This window comes from Sapajus apella, unplaced genomic scaffold (assembly GCF_009761245.1).
Source record: "Sapajus apella isolate SASKATOON/1434 unplaced genomic scaffold, GSC_monkey_1.0 scaffold35, whole genome shotgun sequence".
NCBI classification, from domain to species: domain Eukaryota; kingdom Metazoa; phylum Chordata; class Mammalia; order Primates; family Cebidae; genus Sapajus; species Sapajus apella.
Window position 1 is genome coordinate 12,930,290 of NW_022436975.1, and position 18,860 is coordinate 12,949,149.

At 38.8% G+C, this 18,860-nt stretch overlaps 1 protein-coding gene across 4 annotated transcripts in view; it reads right to left on the reverse strand.

Annotated features, from left to right (window-relative positions):
- Window positions 1–18,860, reverse strand: part of ASPH (aspartate beta-hydroxylase) — a 228,001-nt gene that overhangs the window by 135,167 nt on the left and 73,974 nt on the right. For 2 of the 4 annotated variants that reach the window (XM_032296178.1, XM_032296177.1), the window contains exons 6-14: window positions 18,141–18,233; window positions 15,330–15,404; window positions 10,914–11,039; window positions 8,727–8,759; window positions 8,078–8,134; window positions 7,533–7,580; window positions 7,041–7,073; window positions 2,816–2,857; window positions 2,445–2,501 (exon numbers count right to left, since the gene is read on the reverse strand). In XM_032296178.1, coding sequence (XP_032152069.1) covers window positions 2,445–2,501; window positions 2,816–2,857; window positions 7,041–7,073; window positions 7,533–7,580; window positions 8,078–8,134; window positions 8,727–8,759; window positions 10,914–11,039; window positions 15,330–15,404; window positions 18,141–18,233 — 564 coding nt within the window. The remainder of the gene's footprint in view (window positions 1–2,444; window positions 2,502–2,815; window positions 2,858–7,040; window positions 7,074–7,532; window positions 7,581–8,077; window positions 8,135–8,726; window positions 8,760–10,913; window positions 11,040–15,329; window positions 15,405–18,140; window positions 18,234–18,860) is intronic. The other 2 variants (XM_032296180.1, XM_032296179.1) reach the window with 2 other exon arrangements.

Sequence of the window (18,860 nt, forward strand, 5' to 3'; positions counted from 1 at the left end):
TGGATATCTCACATAACTCCCAGAGTTAAAATGTCTGATCTGGAGCCTTTTATTTTCTCCCCTAAACCAGTTTCCTCTATAAGGTTGATGCAAAAGCAATTGTGGGTTTTGCTATTACTTTTGCAACCAATCTAATCCATTCTATTAATAGTTTTCTTCTCTATAAATGGCCCCATTATCGAATAGTTACTTAAATTAACTAATAAATACTTAAACCAAGTAAACTCTTTATTCCCCATCTTTGCTTCACAACCATCAGAAAGGTCAATTAATTTTAATTCTAAAATATATCTCAGGTTCAACAATTTCCCCTCCATTCCCACTGCCATGATCTTATTTTAGGCTGCCACAATCCTTCCTTGGATTAGTAAACAATAATTTCCTAACAGTGTGGCTCCCTCTGCTTTCATTCTTGCTCCATTAAATCTATTTTCTAACTAGAAGTGAAAGCAATTCACTTTTACATCTAAAAAAAAATCAGATTATGCTCTATCTTGTTTAAGAATTTTCATAATTCACATGTACCTAGAATATATTCCAAAACCATAGTAGGCCTTGCAAGGCCCTGACTGATCTGTACCTACCTCTTTTTTGCTTAAGCCAGTTTGAGTTTGGTTTTCTATTATCTGCAACTGAAAGTAACTAGTGACACTGACGGAGAATAACACAAGGGTTTAAATACAGGGCTGATACTTTTGGACAGATCATCCTAATGGCATGTGAAAGATGGATTTGAAGAGGACAAGTACAGAGTCAAGATGTCTAGCCCGCAGGCTACTGCTGTCATCTAGGAAGATGAGAAGGGGCTGAGCCAGATAAGGGGCTATACACAAGCTATAAACAAATGTATTTGAGAAATGTTTAGGGAGTCTATCAACAGGTCTTTGGATTAGTTATAGAGACAGGGAGAGGAGGACTCAAAAACGAGTTCCATATTTCTGGTCTGGGAATCCAAGTATATATTGAAACAACCAGCCAAGGTATGAGGAGTTAGGAAAAATGAGGGTAGCATGTGTGAGAGATGAGCTCCCCTCACTGTCCATTCAGGCACTGGAGGAGCCCACCCCAGAAGCTGCAGGGCGGGCAGTAGGTGGACAGTTGGGTGTCCCACTGCCCAGGACAGGCAACTCCCTTAGCAGTCTCTGCTACTCTTCTACCAACATATCAAAACAATGAAAAGTATGAGAAAAAAAACCATTTCTAAACCAAGAAAGGTAGAGTCAAATTGCATACTGTGATGTTAGTTCTTTTCTATAAACCATATGTGGGGTGGGCTGGAGAAAGTTCTTCCCAGTGATTATGGGTTTCCATCTTCTGATTCTCACCAAATAAATGTATAGACTCAGAAATATTCTTCAGAACATTAACATTCCTCATAGAGAACTGAGTCACAGAAGGTGGGAAAAAAATCTCAACTCAATTCAGTACACAAGAGCCCACAGCATCTGTACAGGGTCTCTCCCAGCAGCTAAGTGACCACAGAGAGCAGTTTTAGCCTCCCCCATTCCCTCACACCTAACTCCCTCCATTTCAGTCAACTGTACCATTTCATTTTCCATTCTGCCTAACCAAGCTCAAAAGCAGTAACATTTAATCTGAAAGATGACAATCAGCTGCCCCTAAATGAATTTTAAGAGTAATCGTATGAACAAAATTCTTCCTGTTACATGCTCCCCCTGGCAACTTATGGTTGTTAGAGCAGACACCCCCATACCCCCATAACTTCACACCCCCAATACAGAGTCACCCACGGGTCCCAGTCGTGGGTTGAATATCCTCTTGGTCACTTACAGCTACGGCACCTAGGGCTAGCCAGTCACCTGATCTCACTCCAGCTTCAGGCCTTCATTTGCAAAATAAGTACAAAGGTCTCTGCCCTCCTTCTTTCTCAGTGTCTACTACGAGGAGCAACTGAAATAATATATATGTGAAAGAACTCTGGAAACTGCTAAGAAATATATTTAAATCTAAGTAGTACTGAAGCGTCACTGTTTAACATATGCAATTATTTTTATTTTTCAGAATCATCCCTTCAGTTCCCCCAACCAAAAAAACAAAAAAATTGTTTTGTTTTTCCAGCTGAATCATGACATAAAAGACCCATCTTTCAACCCATCTCTGCCCATAGCTGTGCCCTTCTCACCAGATCACCCCTTGGGGGTGGCCACCTGCTCCTACTCAGGGTAGCTCTCCATACCCTCATCAATTGTTTGCTGTTACAGTATATCCTTGTACTTCTCATAATCCTTAATTCCTTTATTTATCACCTGTTTGGCCACTGGAAGGCCAGCCCCAATGAAAACAGGACTCTGTCTTCTTCCCTTTTGTACTCCTAGCTCCTGAGCACTGTATAGACAGCAAGTAGGAAATGCTCGATACATACTGGAATAACCAAACATAATTCTCACATGGAAGGTAAAACCGTTTCCGTAAATTTAACTTACCTTCTACAATTATCTTTGAATCTTCTACAGCATTATCCTCAGGGGGAACAGTTACTTCTAAAATAAATAATATAATCAGAATTCATTACATGTTGCTGATCAGTGACACATCTTACATTTAACTTGCCTTCACTCAGATTCCTAAATTAACTCATGCCCACTCAGATTGCTAAATCTGACTCTTTTTAAACAGGGTCTTCTGATGGATAATATTTATACTAGAATATTAACTTTCATTTCGATACTCAATTATTTTCTTACTGACTTGAAAATGTCTTGCATTTTTACTACACTCATTCTTTGCTCCACAAGTAAGAGACACAACAAAATACAGGGGGAGCAGAAAACATCTGCTTACAGATAAAACTTACCTGTGATTTCTACACCTTCATTTTCTGGAGGTTCATATACTACTAAAAAAGAAAAAAAGGAAGATAAATCCTTCAACTTTCATTATAACACAAAAACTGACGACATGCTTCAAGGGCGGAGACAATGCCTTACACATCTTTGAACCTGCACAGTTTAGTCACTGGGAGACAGCCCACTAGAGAGTAGGGTGGAGATGAGTTTGGTCCAGAGTAAAACAGGTCTGGATTCTAATTCCAGGGCAGTCACTTACTACCTTTTAAAATTTTTCTTCACATCTTTGGTGGAGGTTTTGAATTAGCAGAAGCTGTACCCTGCAAATCAACTGGATACTGGTGTTCATGGGCAGATTCCCTGCTTTGTTTAGGAAACAATTCTCAGACCTCTAACCTGGGGCCAAATGTCTCTGCTGCCAGCCCCTGAGAATGAAGGGTTCCCCACCCTAACAAGGGTGCACCGCCCTTGCCTCCCTCATTGGTTGGCATGAGGCTCAGTGCTTCTTCTCTGCTCTGTTGCAAGGAAATCTCATCTCCACGCAGACCTCTCCAGGGCCCAGTGGATCATAGCTTCCTTGGTCAACCTGATCTTCCAAAATACCTCCAATTTTCTGATACACTACAAGCAAACATCCTTCTTTTTCCCAGCATGGTTATAAGTTTATTCTTTCTTATTCATTTAATAAAGAAAAATTATTGAGTGCCTGCTGTCTTTCAGACATTCTCAGTGTTGGGGTACAGCAGGGAACAATGTTTAATGTGTTTGTCCTTTTGCCGGATTTGCAAGAGAAAGGAGCAGTGAATGTGTGCTCACTGTATCACCCTGAGCAGCGTCAGCATTTAAACATGCTCTAGCCTCTAAGGACCTAAAAAAGCAACACCACTCTTTCTTAAGCTTGCTTCCCCTCACGCTTTCTTTCTTCCATTGCACAATCTAATTTCTTCAGAGTCATTTACATCTCATGGCTCATCTCTTCCGCTCCTCTCAACTCACTGCCACTTGTCTTCTGGACCCTGACCCTACCCCTGGAAAGGCTCCTGCTGAACCCCCGCCCACCGCCAGCACCTCATTTGATCTGATGGACACTCACCTGCCCTCACTGTATTTGGCGACACCATTCTTCTCTAAACACCGTGCCCCTGGACTTCAGGGTGATCATACTCTCCCCTTTGGTCTTTCATTTCTCCCCCTCAATCTTCTTTTTCACTTCATCTTTTTCTTGGCAGTCATTAAATGCTGGCTTTCTTCAAAGTCCAGCCATAGAACCGCCTCATGTCTCCGTCTATGTGCTCTCCTTGAGCTTGGTCCTGATGTCCATGTAACTACTCTGATGATCCCCACACTCACAATCATGAAGCAGACTTCTCTTCTGAGAGTCAAACACCACCACATGGCTCGTTTGATCTCTCCTCTTGGATGCCTCAGAGAAATCTCACTATCACCACTTATAGAACTGGACTCATTAGCCCCTGCCCTGTTCCCTGTCTCTAGTCTCTCCCGTGTTCGGAGAAGGGCACCCGCTGCCGTCAGGCTGCACAAGCAGAAGAGTGGGTGTGGCTCTTGGCACCTTGTTGTCTCGCCCCAGCTACACCCATGCCTTGAGACCTACCAAGTTTACCTTCTAGGTGTTTCTCAACTTTGCCCACTTCTGTCCTCCATCACTACCACCACCCTGGTTTGGACTGTCATCTCATCTCTGTCCTATCCATCCACTGAAACAGTTCCAAGTAAGGCCACTGGTGAGGCCATAGCAGCGCCAGATCAGGGCAGGTGTTCAGCACTCATCTCACATGGTTCTCAGTAGCACAGGGCACCACTGAACATCCCTTTCTTGAAACTGATCTCCTTTGGTTCCTTATCAGGCAGACAGAGATGTGACGCAGGGAAAGACCCGATTTGGATGATTACAGCCAAGTTAACTGTTCTCCCTGTATTGACTCTTGTCTCTCCAGTCTGTTTGTTGCATGCCAGACTGATCAATCTTTTCAAAATGCAGATCTGACTTTGCAGTGCTCGAAGGTGAAGAATGAATGTCCGTGGCCTCGCCTACAGGCATCCTCTGAACCCAGCCCATGTCACCACCTCAGCCTTACGCTTGCAAGCTCACGTCAGAGACCTCATATGACTCTCCAGCCGCCTTTCCCCTTGCCTTGTCAATTGCTCCCACCTTCAGCTCAAACTTCAGGAAGGGCTCGCCTCACCCACAAACTAGGTACCTTATTATATATTCTTGTTACCACTGTACTTGTCCTTCCCAGCACTTATCACAACTGGGCATAAAAACTACAATGCTATCACTTGTTTAATTTCTACTCCCCTGCTAAAATATAAGATCCATGAGAACAGGAACCATGTGTGTATTCTTCACTAGGAACTGCTCCAGTGTCCTATGTTTTGGATAGAAGACACTAAATAGTATAAGAATAAATAAGTCAACTACATGGTAAGACCATACTGTCACTTCCCAGGTTTGTCCAATGTAGCCTTGATGATTCCTGGGTTATCTTTGATGTGGAAGCTGGTTCCTGCTATAATTCCATCAAACTGTATGTTCTGGAGTTTGGGAGTTTAATACAGAATATATTCTATTCTCTCACTGAAATCTCACCCTACTTACAGCTTCATTTACATGACAGTTACTTGGTTTTCCTACTCTGATTACTGAATTTTAGCAAAGGTACTGTTTTAGCATATAGTAAATAATGCTCTGTTCAATTAGATCTATTTGTTTGAAACAGTTTATGTTCTATTATCGCAAAGAAATCCAAAGTAGCTTACCCAATCTTGTTGATCCCTTAGGTCATATTTACTGCCTTGTGTTAACATTTTAAATTACTCTTATTATGATACTCTGCCTATGAAAATACATAATACTCTTTGTGCATAAAATCTAATTTTATACTTCTTACAAGTTTGACTTTAAATTCCTCTAGATTTAGTCTGCAAAGTGCATTCCAAATACGTCCTTTATAGTACATTTTTTAAAACATTATAATGATCAGTAGAAATGAGGAAAATATCTCAAATCCCATCATTACACACAACTTGTATTTCTCAATTCCGATTTTCTCTTTCAAATTAAAGATTGGAAAGAAAATCTAAGCGCAATCTCAAGACAAAATTATTCCCCCAGCTTCCCCCCTGCCCCAAATCTTCCTGTGAACACATCAGGTTCAAATTCTTTAACTTTTCATAAAAATTATCAGTACTGAAAGACACAACCTGGATTGTTCCCATGGCATCACCCATATCCCATTAGAAATAGCCACTATGATGATAAACTTGGTAGCATCTCAAGTCTTAAATCATTATATAAATATGACTCATATTTATAAAAATTCCTAATTTTCAACTGTGATTCACTATCTATGATGACACCACAAATTCCTTGAAAGTAGGGATCCTATGTTATTCATATTTGAATTCCAAGCCCTAAAACTATCTAGAACATAGAAAGTCCTCCATATCCACCAGCTCAATTATGATGTATTTCTTCATCTTTCTTGCTTTACATGTAAAGTTATACCTAATTGACTTCTCTCTTTGTACATAATCATCTTTGAGGATAATGGAATAAAAAGGATATATTATTGGCTCTATTACTTCTTAGTCATACATTCTTGGGCAGCTTATTTATAATGTCTGAACCTTATTTCTCTTTTCTGGGAAGCAGGGAAAATAAAATCTACTTCGTGGAGTTCAACACAATAGTCCATGCAATGTTTGGACACAAGAGAAGGGAGGTACAGGCCTAAACTGAATCAGATGCTGCTGATGCCACAAATTTGCCAGAACTGTTTTCTCTATGCTGCCTTTAAGCCTACAACCCAGTGCTTCTTGACCTTCCCCAAGGTGACAAATCAGTCACCTTTGAGAGTGGAATTAATTTGTAGAAGCAGCTAAAGTAATTACCTCTGGCTAAAGTAGTTGTTCATGCATACTTCTGTTGAGAGAGAGACAACTATAAATTACTGACACTGGTTTTCTTGAATGGCTGTAACTGTCTCTAAGGCAACTTGTAAACAATTTAAGAAATTATTTAGGCAATGGCAGAAGCAGTGGAATGGGTAAACAGTCTCCCCACGTAAATTCTTTGAAGAATACCATTCATTTGGATGTTTTAAATTGCAATGTTTATAGTTAAAAGCATAATATTCCCTATTTTATAGTCAAACTATAGTTATATTTTAAAACAAGCAGGTGGCTTAAGGTTAGAAATAATTTGCAAACCTTGTTCCTCATAGATTTGGTATGTTGCGTCATCTGAAAAAAAAAATAAAAGCAAAATAAGTATTATATGAGTCATTCTATACAACTGTTTAGTTAAAACAAACAAAAAAATCTCCTTAATCATAAACATTATTTCTCCAAACATTAATGTTTGCAGAGTCAATAATAAATGCCTCTGCCCAAAAGCAGTTAAAGGGCAGCTAAATTATTTTCATTAAAATTTCTCAAATTGGCATAGAGGAATTTGATACACAAAAGCAGCATTAAAATTTGGCATTCTTTTTTTGTTATGGAGGTGATGTTAGTGGATGAGGTGAAATATGAAAGCCTGATCTTCTTACAACTAACTTTGTTATAAAACCAAATGTCATGCATTAGATGTCAAAATTACTTCTTTGGTGCCTTTAAAAGAAAAATCACCATGTAAACACAGCATGTGATTGAAAAACCTATGGTAATATTTTACATCTAATGAAAATGCTCATGTAATATCTGTATCATGGTGCAATCTTTCATCTTCTACTACTGGTTCACTGGAATCTAAAAAACAAAAACACACCTTTGCCAAACAGGAAAAAACCAAACACCATTATAAGAGACTCATAAATTAAGTATTATCTTCACAACTTTGTCAGAAAGCTATTTTCATTATCATTTCATAAAATTTAAGCTGAATAACATTGCATAATTTGATGTCTAAGTCACAAAGATAGGAAAAAGCAGAACTTGGATTTGTACCCAGCCTGACTTTATAATATATCATACTGCCCCTTCCATTTCCAAATATTCTTTCCAGCACCCAACCTACAAAGACCAAAATCTCAACAGTGGTTTGAAAAATACATCTCCTTTTTCTCTCATCCCTCCATGTAAACTATATTCAGACATTTCTATAACTATCTGAGCAATCAAAAGTGATTATAAATGCCATACAGAGATCTCTGTGTTGAATCAGAATTGTTAACCCTGGAATAAAATGGCCTTGGCCACTGCCTCAATTGAAAAAACACATATCAATAACTTTAACATTTACAAACCTGGATTTTCCTGCTCAGACATCATCTCTTCCATATCCTGATTATAGTCTTGTGAAACTACAAATTAGGGAATAATTAGGAAATTACAAATATGACTCAAATAAGGAATACATGTAATATTCGAAACCAGAAAGAAACAATTTGTAGTTATGATAGAAATGCAAAATCAAGTCATAATGATATTCAAACATGTTCACTCCTGGACCAAATAGCCTTTAAGTTTGTTAAACGCCAAATGCAAAGATGAGTAAGGGGGTTCAGTCATCAATTGGTTTATATTTGAAGCGCAAAATAGTAAAGTGCTGACAGATGACGTGTCCACTCCTGTGGCCGTGCCCTTTAAGGGTGCTGGCACGTGACAAAACATGATTTAGACTTTTCGTTGACTTTGTAATTGAAAGCTACAAAACAGACAATTCCATTCTACCTTTCAAACTAGTAATCCTACTAAGAATGTATCCTCAGGAAATAGACTTCAAAACCCAAAAGTATATTCACAAAGAAGTATCGTAAATTATAAGACATATAATAATTAATTGCAGATCTTGTGTATATTAATTTAAAATATATTAATAATAGATGCTATATACTTCTTTTAAAGGACGACTCACTTTAATTAAGAAAGAACAGTATTAAATTAAAATCTCACCTGTCTCTTCCACATGGTAACTATGCTCAGTTTCTGAAAAAAAAAAAAAAAAAAAAAAAAAAAAAAAAAAAAAAAAAAAAAAAATTAGATATTTAACTGCTTTTACAAAATGGTATGTATATATTCTATATATGTACTCTGAATCTTATGCTTATCATTAATTTTATTTTTAAAAAATGAGACTATCAATTAAAAGTCTGCTAAACACTTTTATATTTCACTAGAACTACATTCTGGGATGTCTCACACATTCTCCTTCTCAACTCACTCAACCCCACAAGGATGCAACCACCACCCCCTGCACTAAAGAGAGAAGACAACTCAGAGTGACACAGTGACAAGGGCTGGACCAGGAAAGCTGTTCATTTCTAATCCACTTCACATCCCACTACAATGTGCTATTTCCTGGACCTGTCCTATCATTTTCTAGAGTAAAAGTACAGCATCAACAGATGGGAACAGAGAGACAGTGGAAGAGGCTTTATACCTTTGGGGAGCTGAAGGGTAAATGTGTTGAACACTTAACCCATACACCCCAGACAGCAAAACAGCTGCCATCGTATGACCGTCACCACACTTGTGGCCTCGTTAATTTCACTGAATGTATATATAAAGAATAAATATTTTTATTTTCTGAAGACTTCTAACAACCAACTTTTAAGTTCAAACTGCATCAATGTCCCACTTAAAGATTAGATCAGAAAGTAGGATTTCTGCAATTTGTAAACTTCCTAGAAGTGTTTCTTTCTACTCCCAAACTGTGACTCCTAACTTTAAGAATATCAAATTCCTCATGTTTCTGTGTATTTGAGCATCTTAACTGAAATTTGTTGTATAAGCAACACCTAGATACTAAAACTCTGAGCAACTGTCAATCTTGCTGAGCCATTTTGGCAAAAGACTGGAGAGAAGCAGCAACAAGAAATGTGAAAGTAGTTTTATCAGTATCCTTACTCGGAAATTGGAAACACTGTCCCAAATGATTACTAAGGGCATAAAGTTCTAAACCTAGTCTGTGAGTGCCTATTTTCAATGTATAATGCAGCAAAAATCAATCATATAGATATTCAAAAGTACTGTATTTTTCACAGAAAATTATGCATTATATACAATTCTTTTGAAAACCCAACCATCCCATATTTTCATGTGAAATGCATTTCCTGTTCTAAACAATAGACATGGACACTAAGTTTTGGAAATACATGTACTCATAAAGTAGGAGTTACCTGCTTCTAATGTCATTTTCCAAAATATTTTGTATTGTGCAAAGTAAATAAACTACTTTTCATTATTACTATGCTTTTAAAAAGTGCTGACTAACTGGACACACAATGGCTCATGCCTGTAATCCCAACACTTTGGGAAGCTGAGGCGGGAGAACTGCTTGAGGCCATGAGTTTGAGACCAGCTTTGACAACATAAAGATACCTTGCCACTACAAAAAAAAAAAAAAAAAAAAAAAAAAATTGGCAAGGGATGGTAGCACAAGCCTGTGATTCCAGGTACTCGAGGGGCTGAGGTGGGAAGATTGCTTGAGCCAGGGAGGTCAACGCTGGAGTGAGCTATGTTCAAGCCAGTGCACTTACCAGCCACATTGGGTAGGATTTTACAAATTAGTTTTATAAAAACACAGCCACACTGACCCACTTAGGAACTGTCCCCGGCTGCTTTTATGTTGTGATAGCAGAATTGAGTAGCGGAAGAGAGTCTGTATAATCTAGAAAACCTGAAATATTTACTCTCTGGCTGTTTACAAGAAAAGTTTGCCAATGCCTGGTTTAGAAGCTAAGAATTGAATCCTGCTCACTATAATTACAGAGTTCATGTAAACACATGAGCCTGTGATAGATTATCAAGTCCAATATTTTATCAGTTGTTTGACTTTCATTTAGGAAACAGCACCCTAAGCAGAAGTAGGTATAGTAAAACTAGTTTCCTGGAATATTTCACTTACTATTTATAAGAAATTTGTATATTCTGAATATTCTGTTTCCCTGAAAAGTGCCTTGAACCAAAATCAATATATCTATTTTAAGAAAAAATTTGCTTTAATTGAAGCTTTAAGCTTCAACTTTTAAAAATCTAAGCAAAAGTTAAATATCAGTTTTAAAGGGATTTAAGAAACACTTAAGTGATTATAAGTCATTGATTGTATTTTATCCTGAAACTTGAAAAAAAGTATTCTACCTTCATGAAACACTTCGGGTTCCAGGGTCTCAAATCTATCGCCGACATCAGTCACCGTAAGGAAATCCTCATCCTCTGGTTGTGGTTCTCCTGCTGGTCCATCTTCTTCTTGTTGCAGGTCTTCTCCTTCAACAATGACAATGAACAAAGTGCCACTGGTCTATAGCGAAGACCCACTGGCAACAGCCAACTGAGACGCGAAAGCTCCTTGTAAACAGCCGCCACACACCCACTCCTGCTGCTGGGCAGTCCCCCGCCCCTCCTTTTGGCCACTGCAGACCAGACACCATTGTTCAGTCCACAGTTATTTTCATCCTCTGGCCAAGTGCTAATCTGCCTAAGTATATGTGGTGTCAGACAGGTTTCCTCTCATTAGGATGTGAACTCACCAAGGACAGGAAGCTTATATATTTTATTCATTATATATTCCCAGCCACCTAGGGCCATGTCTAGCTACAGGAAGCACTCCATAAATATTTGATGAATGAATAAATGAATTCGTAATTATTACTAATATATTTGCCTCTTTAATTATCCTCAGATCAGTGAAAAGGCTACTTGGCTACTTGTATGGCCTTTTCCTGGGAATTGACATAGAAGTCCAGGTAACAACTTTATTCAAATATTACTTTTCCTGGGAATTGACATAGAATTCGAAGTAACAACTTTAAATGACTATTCAAATATTCTACAGCAAAGAGTGACTAGCCACCTATCTAAAGTATATGCTAGGGCGGGGCGTGGTGGCTCACCCCTGTAATCCCAGCACTTTGGGAGGCTGAGGCAAGCAAGATCACTTGGGGTCAGGAGTTCAAGGCCAGCTTGGCCAACATGGTGAAACCTCATCTTTACTAAAAATACAAAAATTAGCTGGGCATGGTGCGAGTGCCTGCAGTCCCAGCTACTCCAAAGGCTGACGCAGGAGAATCTCTTAAACCTGGAAGAGGAAGTTGCAGTGAGCCAAGATCATGCTACTGCTCTCCAGCCTCGGTGACAGCATGAGACTGTGTCTCAAATAAATAAATAAATAAATAAAATAAAATAAAAACAAATCATATGCTAGGTCACAGGTTTAACCAAATCATACTATGCATCCAAATGTTCCTATTAGGCTTTAAGTTATGCAAAGACACCCATTTCTCTTCTGAGATTAACTTCTATGATACACTGAGCTGCTCTGCTTCTTTTGTGTAGTGTTTGGACATGTTACATTATTCTACCACAACATAGTTAAGACAGGTTATTTCATCCCAATGCAACTTGAGCTGGCTTCCAGCAGAGTACCTCCTGTGTATAATACTAAAGAAAGTAAATGGGCAGGACTTGGCTTTGCAGTGCAGCTCAGGGATTAGGAGGAGTGCGGGATCTGGAATGCACGGCTGTAGATTTAAGCTGTTCTGTACCAGCTGCATGACTGTGGGCAAATTACTTAACTATCCTGTGCCCCAGATTTCCCTCCCATTAAATGGGAATAACATCTATTTGTAACATTGTTGTGAAGATTAAAACACTTAGAAAAATGCCTGGGCCTAAGTATTTAGATGTTATTATCATCACTATTACAGTAATAAACAACATTGCCACTTCTACTGCTACTGAACCCCCCTACCCCGAAACCCCAGCCCAGACTGCAAGAAGCCTTCCTCAGTTACTTCCCCTTTAGTGTGGCAAGGTGATGCTCTCCGGTGTTAGTGCATCAGGCAGGCCTATTCATGTTGATGCTATTTGTTTTCTGTCTTCTCCTCATAGCTTGCTATTTTGTTTTTCCTCATTTCAGATTTTCTGCTATTCAGCAAACCAATCGCCAATTTCAATTTGTTACAAATTTTACTTCTTTTTCTCTTTTTTATCATATTCCTCTTTCCTTATTCTGCTTTCACTCTATCCAGTGCAATCTGATGATTTTTATACTAGCAGGATTTAGCTTTCGTATGTAGCTGTTCAATGGAAGTATCCCTGTTTTCTGCAGGGAAGCCAGTCAAACACTGTACACTATCTTTGAGTTTCTACTGCTCAGTGATAGCCTATCATGAAAAACTTCCTGAGGTTTCACGAGACTCTAGCTATGACCAAGCCCTCTGCAGCTGTTATATCCTCCCTGTGCAGTAGGTACCGGTATCCTACTCTGAAAGATGAACAACTTGAAAAGCCACATGGCTAATCAATGGCAGACGTAGGACCTGGATCCAGTTGTGAATGTACCAAGATGGGGGCAGGGAGATTACGTTCAGTCAGAGACATGATTGGGCAGGGGTGGGAAACACATCTCAGTGAAAGATATACCAGGTGCAGGAGCACCAAAGCAGTGATAGGTTTGGCAATTACAAGGAAAAGAGACGACAGTTGGGCTAGAGAAAAGCCACTGAAGGGGAAAAAGAGGCTGGAACTAGATAAGCCACGACTGGTTGGGCCACATTAAGTATAACAGGTTATAGGGGAGCAAGTATGAAAACAGTGACACCCAGCTGGGTGCTACTGTGCTACTGCAACCATTATGGCCAGAAGCCACAATCACACGGGGCCCTAGAGAGCCAAAATCAGTGCTGGGGGCAATGCCGACAGGACTTGCTGATGGATTAGATGTGAGGGAAGAAGAAAAGAAATCAAAGAAAACTCTTGAGTTTTCAAGTTAAACAACCAAGAGGGTAGGAAGAACATTGACTAAAATATAAAAAGACTAACGTAAGCAGTTTGGGGAGGATTGAGACGTAAGAAGAATCATGAGTTCTGTGGTAGGCATGCTTTAAGTCGCAGACACCCATAAGACATCCAAATGGAGATTCCAAGTATGCAGGTGAGTAAACCTGGAGTTTAGATGAGCAATCAGGGCTACGGCCATATATTTATATGTTGAAGTCATCAACATATAAAGGATATTTATAGCCATGGGCCATAAATGTGACTTTCTAAATGTAATTAAAGAAAAGAACAAGTGCAAGAAGGAGGCTGTGCGAGACTTCACTACTTCCCTCTTTTGGCTGGCTGCCCACCCACCCCTGCCCAAACGTCTTACGGGTCTATTTCTCTCCATTCCCTGCCTTTGGCTGAGGCAAATTTACTATCATCCTGAATCACTGTGTTCCCAGCACAACCTCCGTCTTGTCTCCCAGCTGCACTCTTGCATCCGTTCCAAGCATTTTTCAGACTACAGACAGAACCGCACAACACTCCTAAATACCTGCCCCAATGGCTTCAGTTACTCTTAAAATCAAGTAAAAAGTACCGTTTTTCTCATGACCCTCCACCTACATATTCCATGTGCCAGCCATGATGAACTATTTTCAGGTTCTCTCCTGTCTCTGGGATATGCCCTTTTCTTAAAACACTCACCACCAGCACTGGCCTAGAGAAGGTCTACACCAGGCGCTTCTGAGTAATCTCTAAAGATCATCTGAGTTTTATTGCCATGACAGCATTTATCCCATTATATTTAAGTCATTTATTCATTTAGACTGCATTTTCCTTCTGTTAAAGTTGGGGGAAAGGGGGAGGAAGTACTAAGAAGGGGACGCCTGAACTTGCTCATACAGGCCAATGAGTGGTTTTCCAGGCTGCAAAGAAGCTAGAAATAAAAGGGTACAGGCTCCTACACCCCTAGCATCCACTGGCAAAAACCAATTGACACTACTGGGCACTGTTTGTTTTTAAGAAACATAATTTATTTTCCTTTAGGCCACCCTTGGATCACACCAAACCATTAAAACGATCAGGATTCCAGAGCATTCTGCCCGCTCCAAAATCCCTTCATGAATTACGTTTTGGGATCACGATCTCTGTTTTTATCAAGGGATGCTTCAAGAAACAGTCTGATAAAACTTTAAAACACTAGTTTCTGGACTACTATTATCCTCTACACAGAGCTCCCCATGAGAAATTTTTAAATCTAAGTGCTGGGAAAATGTTTTATATTCGTGTGTGTGTGTGTGTGTGTGTGTGTGTGCGCGCGCGCGCGTGTGTGTGTGTGTGTGTGTGTGTGTGTGTGTGTGTGTGTTTTTCCCCTGCTTAATGCAACCTAGGTAATTAAAAGTTTGTTTTTGTTCTGGTGACCGGCCAGACGTGAAGCAAAATTGAGGGTGGACGACAGCAGCTGGATGAGCCTGAACGCTGGCCTGAGTCCCACTTCCCTCCTCTCCGCCCTCCCCTTCTGATGGATCACTGATGGATCACTGTTTTCAATTTGTTCATTCTCATTTATTCCCCCAGCTCTCTCTTAGATGTATGCACTGAGTTCCTCCACAGTGAGGTGGAATAAAATAACCATAGTGCTATTTCAAAAACACCTGCTAACTTTTAATTCAAACTTTTTAAAAAAATACAAACACCCAATTAACTTTTAAATTTTAAATGTCCAAATCATTTTATATAACTAAGCATTATTTTAGTAACTCAAGACAAGGAGCAGATTTTAATTCATACCATGTTCTGCATGCATCATTTCATGGAGAAGAGACTGAATTTGTTCTTTTGCTTCATCTTCGATATTCTGGGGTTCTAAAATAATTGTAAAACATAGCTAAGTAGAAAAGTTCAAACATTTACATGGAACTCCTAACACTCAAATATGGCATTGGTGCATACACATTAAAAGGAACACATCTGACCAAGCAACTATGCATTCTTTCTCTGTCAGCTTACCACATTTTTGTTCTGTGTTGGAAAACATGGTAGATGTGTAAAATTCATTTTACTCTGTCAACAGACTAAAGTGTTAAAAGGCTTTCAATAAGGTTTTTAAAGAAAGAAAACTGAGGTTCAGATTTTTATTTAAACAAAAAGCCTTATTAAAAGCAAAATGACCAGTTTCTAATGAATAAAATTTGCAATAATGATAAAGTGGGAAGAACAAAGCTTTCATAAAGGGAAATAGTTGGAAATAAAGACAGAAATGTGGAAGACAAGGTCAATACAGATTGATGTATCTGGTCAACCACTACCTATCTTCCCTGACAGGAGAAAGTGCGCTCTTGCAGGTGTGTGGACTGAGTACTCAGAGATGGCCCACTGCTGTCACTCAGGTTTGTCAGGAAGTGTCAGTAGAATACCTTACATTGTAACTGACAATCCTTTCAGCTTTGGAGAGCCATAACTTACACTGAGATCCATAGATTCAAATAAGGTAAATTACAAAAGTGAACATTATGATGACATTCCAAAAACACTGTGGAGCTTATGAGAATATCAGATTTAACTGCAACATCACACAATAAACAAGAAGCTATAACTACATTGATGCTGTTATAAGTTCTCTAGTAAACATAATCTATGTTCAGTGAATAAAAGTGGCACTACACTTGGTAACCTAAATGCTGTCATGTGAGATAATGCCAGTGACATCAGTTACGTCAAAGAGCTAATCTTCCATGACAATAACAGAATAAGTTAATTTAGATTTCAGGAAGGGAAACGTTTAAATGTAATATATATGATGCTAATCACACTACAAAATCATTTCCAAAGCATAAAAATGCCTATTTTTAATAGATGTTTCTATTTCACAAGCCATTTATATATAAAGTCTTGTGCAATTATAGAGTCAACCAATTGCCATCCTCTCTTAAAAAGCCTAAGATAGGCCGGGCGCGGTGGCTCAAGCCTGTAATCCCAGCACTTTGGGAGGCCGAGGCGGGTGGATCACAAGGTCAAGAGATCGAGACCATCCTGGTCAACATGGTGAAACCCCGTCTCTACTAAAAATACAAAAAAATCAGCTGGGCATGGTGGCGCATGCCTGTAGTCCCAGCTACTCAGGAGGCTGAGGCAGGAGAATTGCCTGAACCCAAGAGGCGGAGGTTGCGGTGAGCCGAGATCGCGCCATTGCACTCCAGCCTGGGTAACATGAGTGAAACTCCGTCTCAAAAAAAAAAAAAAAAAAAAAAAAGCCTAAGATAGCTTCCTAACTGGATTCCCCGGTTTATAACTGCTGAAATCACCATCCAAAGAGAATATATTTGAGTTATTACAAGTGGAGGGTGGTGAATTCTGCTCATTCTTTAATGGCTTCCTTTGCCCATACAGGTCAAAGTCTCGGGTCCTAGGAGCAGAATATAATACTTCCACAACTGAGTCCTCACATACTTCTCCACAATCATCTGCTACCAGCACTAGCTTTGAATTTAGTGAGGACTCCATGCCATTTCAACTTTCCATGATTTTGCAAATACTCCTTCTCTCTTCAGGAGGGGATTGGTAGAGGCAGAAGCCAGAGTGTAAAGGGTTAAAAAAATGAAAGAAAAATAAGGTAAAAAAGTAATTGTGGATTCTTCTCTCAAAGTGTGGCTGTTTTAGAGGGGAGAGGGATTAGGTGGCAAATAAAAAAAGTGGGGGTCAAGAAAGGCTTTTAGTACAAAGTAAAATGTGAGGTGCTATATCCAAACACACATTATAAAACTTTTTAAAAGTTACTCTCTGTTCTGGAGCTATGATATAATCATAGCAATTCTACAGGAATGAGAGAGAGCACATTGTCCTAGAATTAAAAACTCAACAACAAAACTCAGAGCAGTATATTGGCCTTAAAGGAAGAAAAATTAAATATTATTCCTCAGAATACAGGGAAAAAATCAGCCAAAGTACCGTTTGGATCCAGTACTTAAGTTTTCAGTAAATATGTGGTGTCGTTCCTTACATTTCCAATAGGTGGCATAAGAAAACCAGAGTTTTAGAGACTGTATTAAATAATTTATTAAAATATTTCATGACTTTCCTACCTATAGGTCATAGGCGTTGGGGTAATTACACAGATGCTTGATTTGTGAATCCATGTAGACACAAACCAAGCTCCATAGATGACCGCAGGGAGGTTTGGGAAGTCTTTTAAGATAGAGACCTTCATATAAAAAAGACTGAGAAACCACTAGATCGATTCTATTAAATCACATGACAAATGATAACACTAGTATGGAATTGTGTGTATTCTTACTTTCAAGGTAATATAGTGCAATAGTGCTAGAATTGGAATCAAGAAACATTTCAGTTCATGATGTTCCTGTGTGGTCTTGGACAAAGAACAACTACCTTAGATCTTAAAAATTAAAATTATCCTGTGCCAATTTCTACTAGAACAAAGTAAGTTTACTATATAATTTCAGAAGAGGAGAAAAAAAAAAGTAGTTAATTATTCTGTAAACGATGTGAAACAAATTCCAGGTAAAACATGATTCTGTAAATGAGGATACCTGTCAGGCTCTGGCACACCTGGGTGAGACTAAAGGATGAGAACAAGCTTACCTGCCTCCATGGGAGCCTGTTCCTCGGGCTCAGCGTGTGGCTCAGCCTCTTCTGGTGGGACTGTTGGCTCTGAAGTAGATCTCTCTTTAAGTCCTGCATTTTTTTATTCACAAAGTTAACTTGAGTTTTTGTGGGGTTTTCTGACATATTAAACCAGGAAAAATAATATTCTCAAACATGTAACCAATAGTGCAAGTAATTAATAGTTTCTGGAATTATGTGCTTAAAAACTGAGGTAGGAAAATAGTTTGCTCTTCAATTTCACATGAGCCTTTAACATCTCTTTGTCTAAGTTAGCTTTTCACTTCAAATTAAAACAAAATCTTTGTTTAAATTTTCATGATTCTCTAAAATAGTCACGTCTAAACCTGCCAAAAGTTCAGTATGAGTTCAAGCTCCTTTTGTGTTCGTAAGTGATAATTAATTCCTAAGTCCTGAAGTTCAAATTCAGCAATGAGGCAACTAAGGAGGACTTGAACTTTTTGTTATTCAGGTACACTCCATGTTTTCACTGATATAACTATTTATTCTACTCGAAAAATAGTTAAAAAGAAATCATACATATCTATTTATAATCTTCTAAAGGAAACCCCTACAAGTAATCATATTATTCTACAACAGCTAAAATACATGAGAATTTAAAGGTTCTTCTTCCTTTTATAAGTCCTAAAGAAAATAAGATATCAGGGTAACGTAACATGAAAACTGATTTTGAAGTGA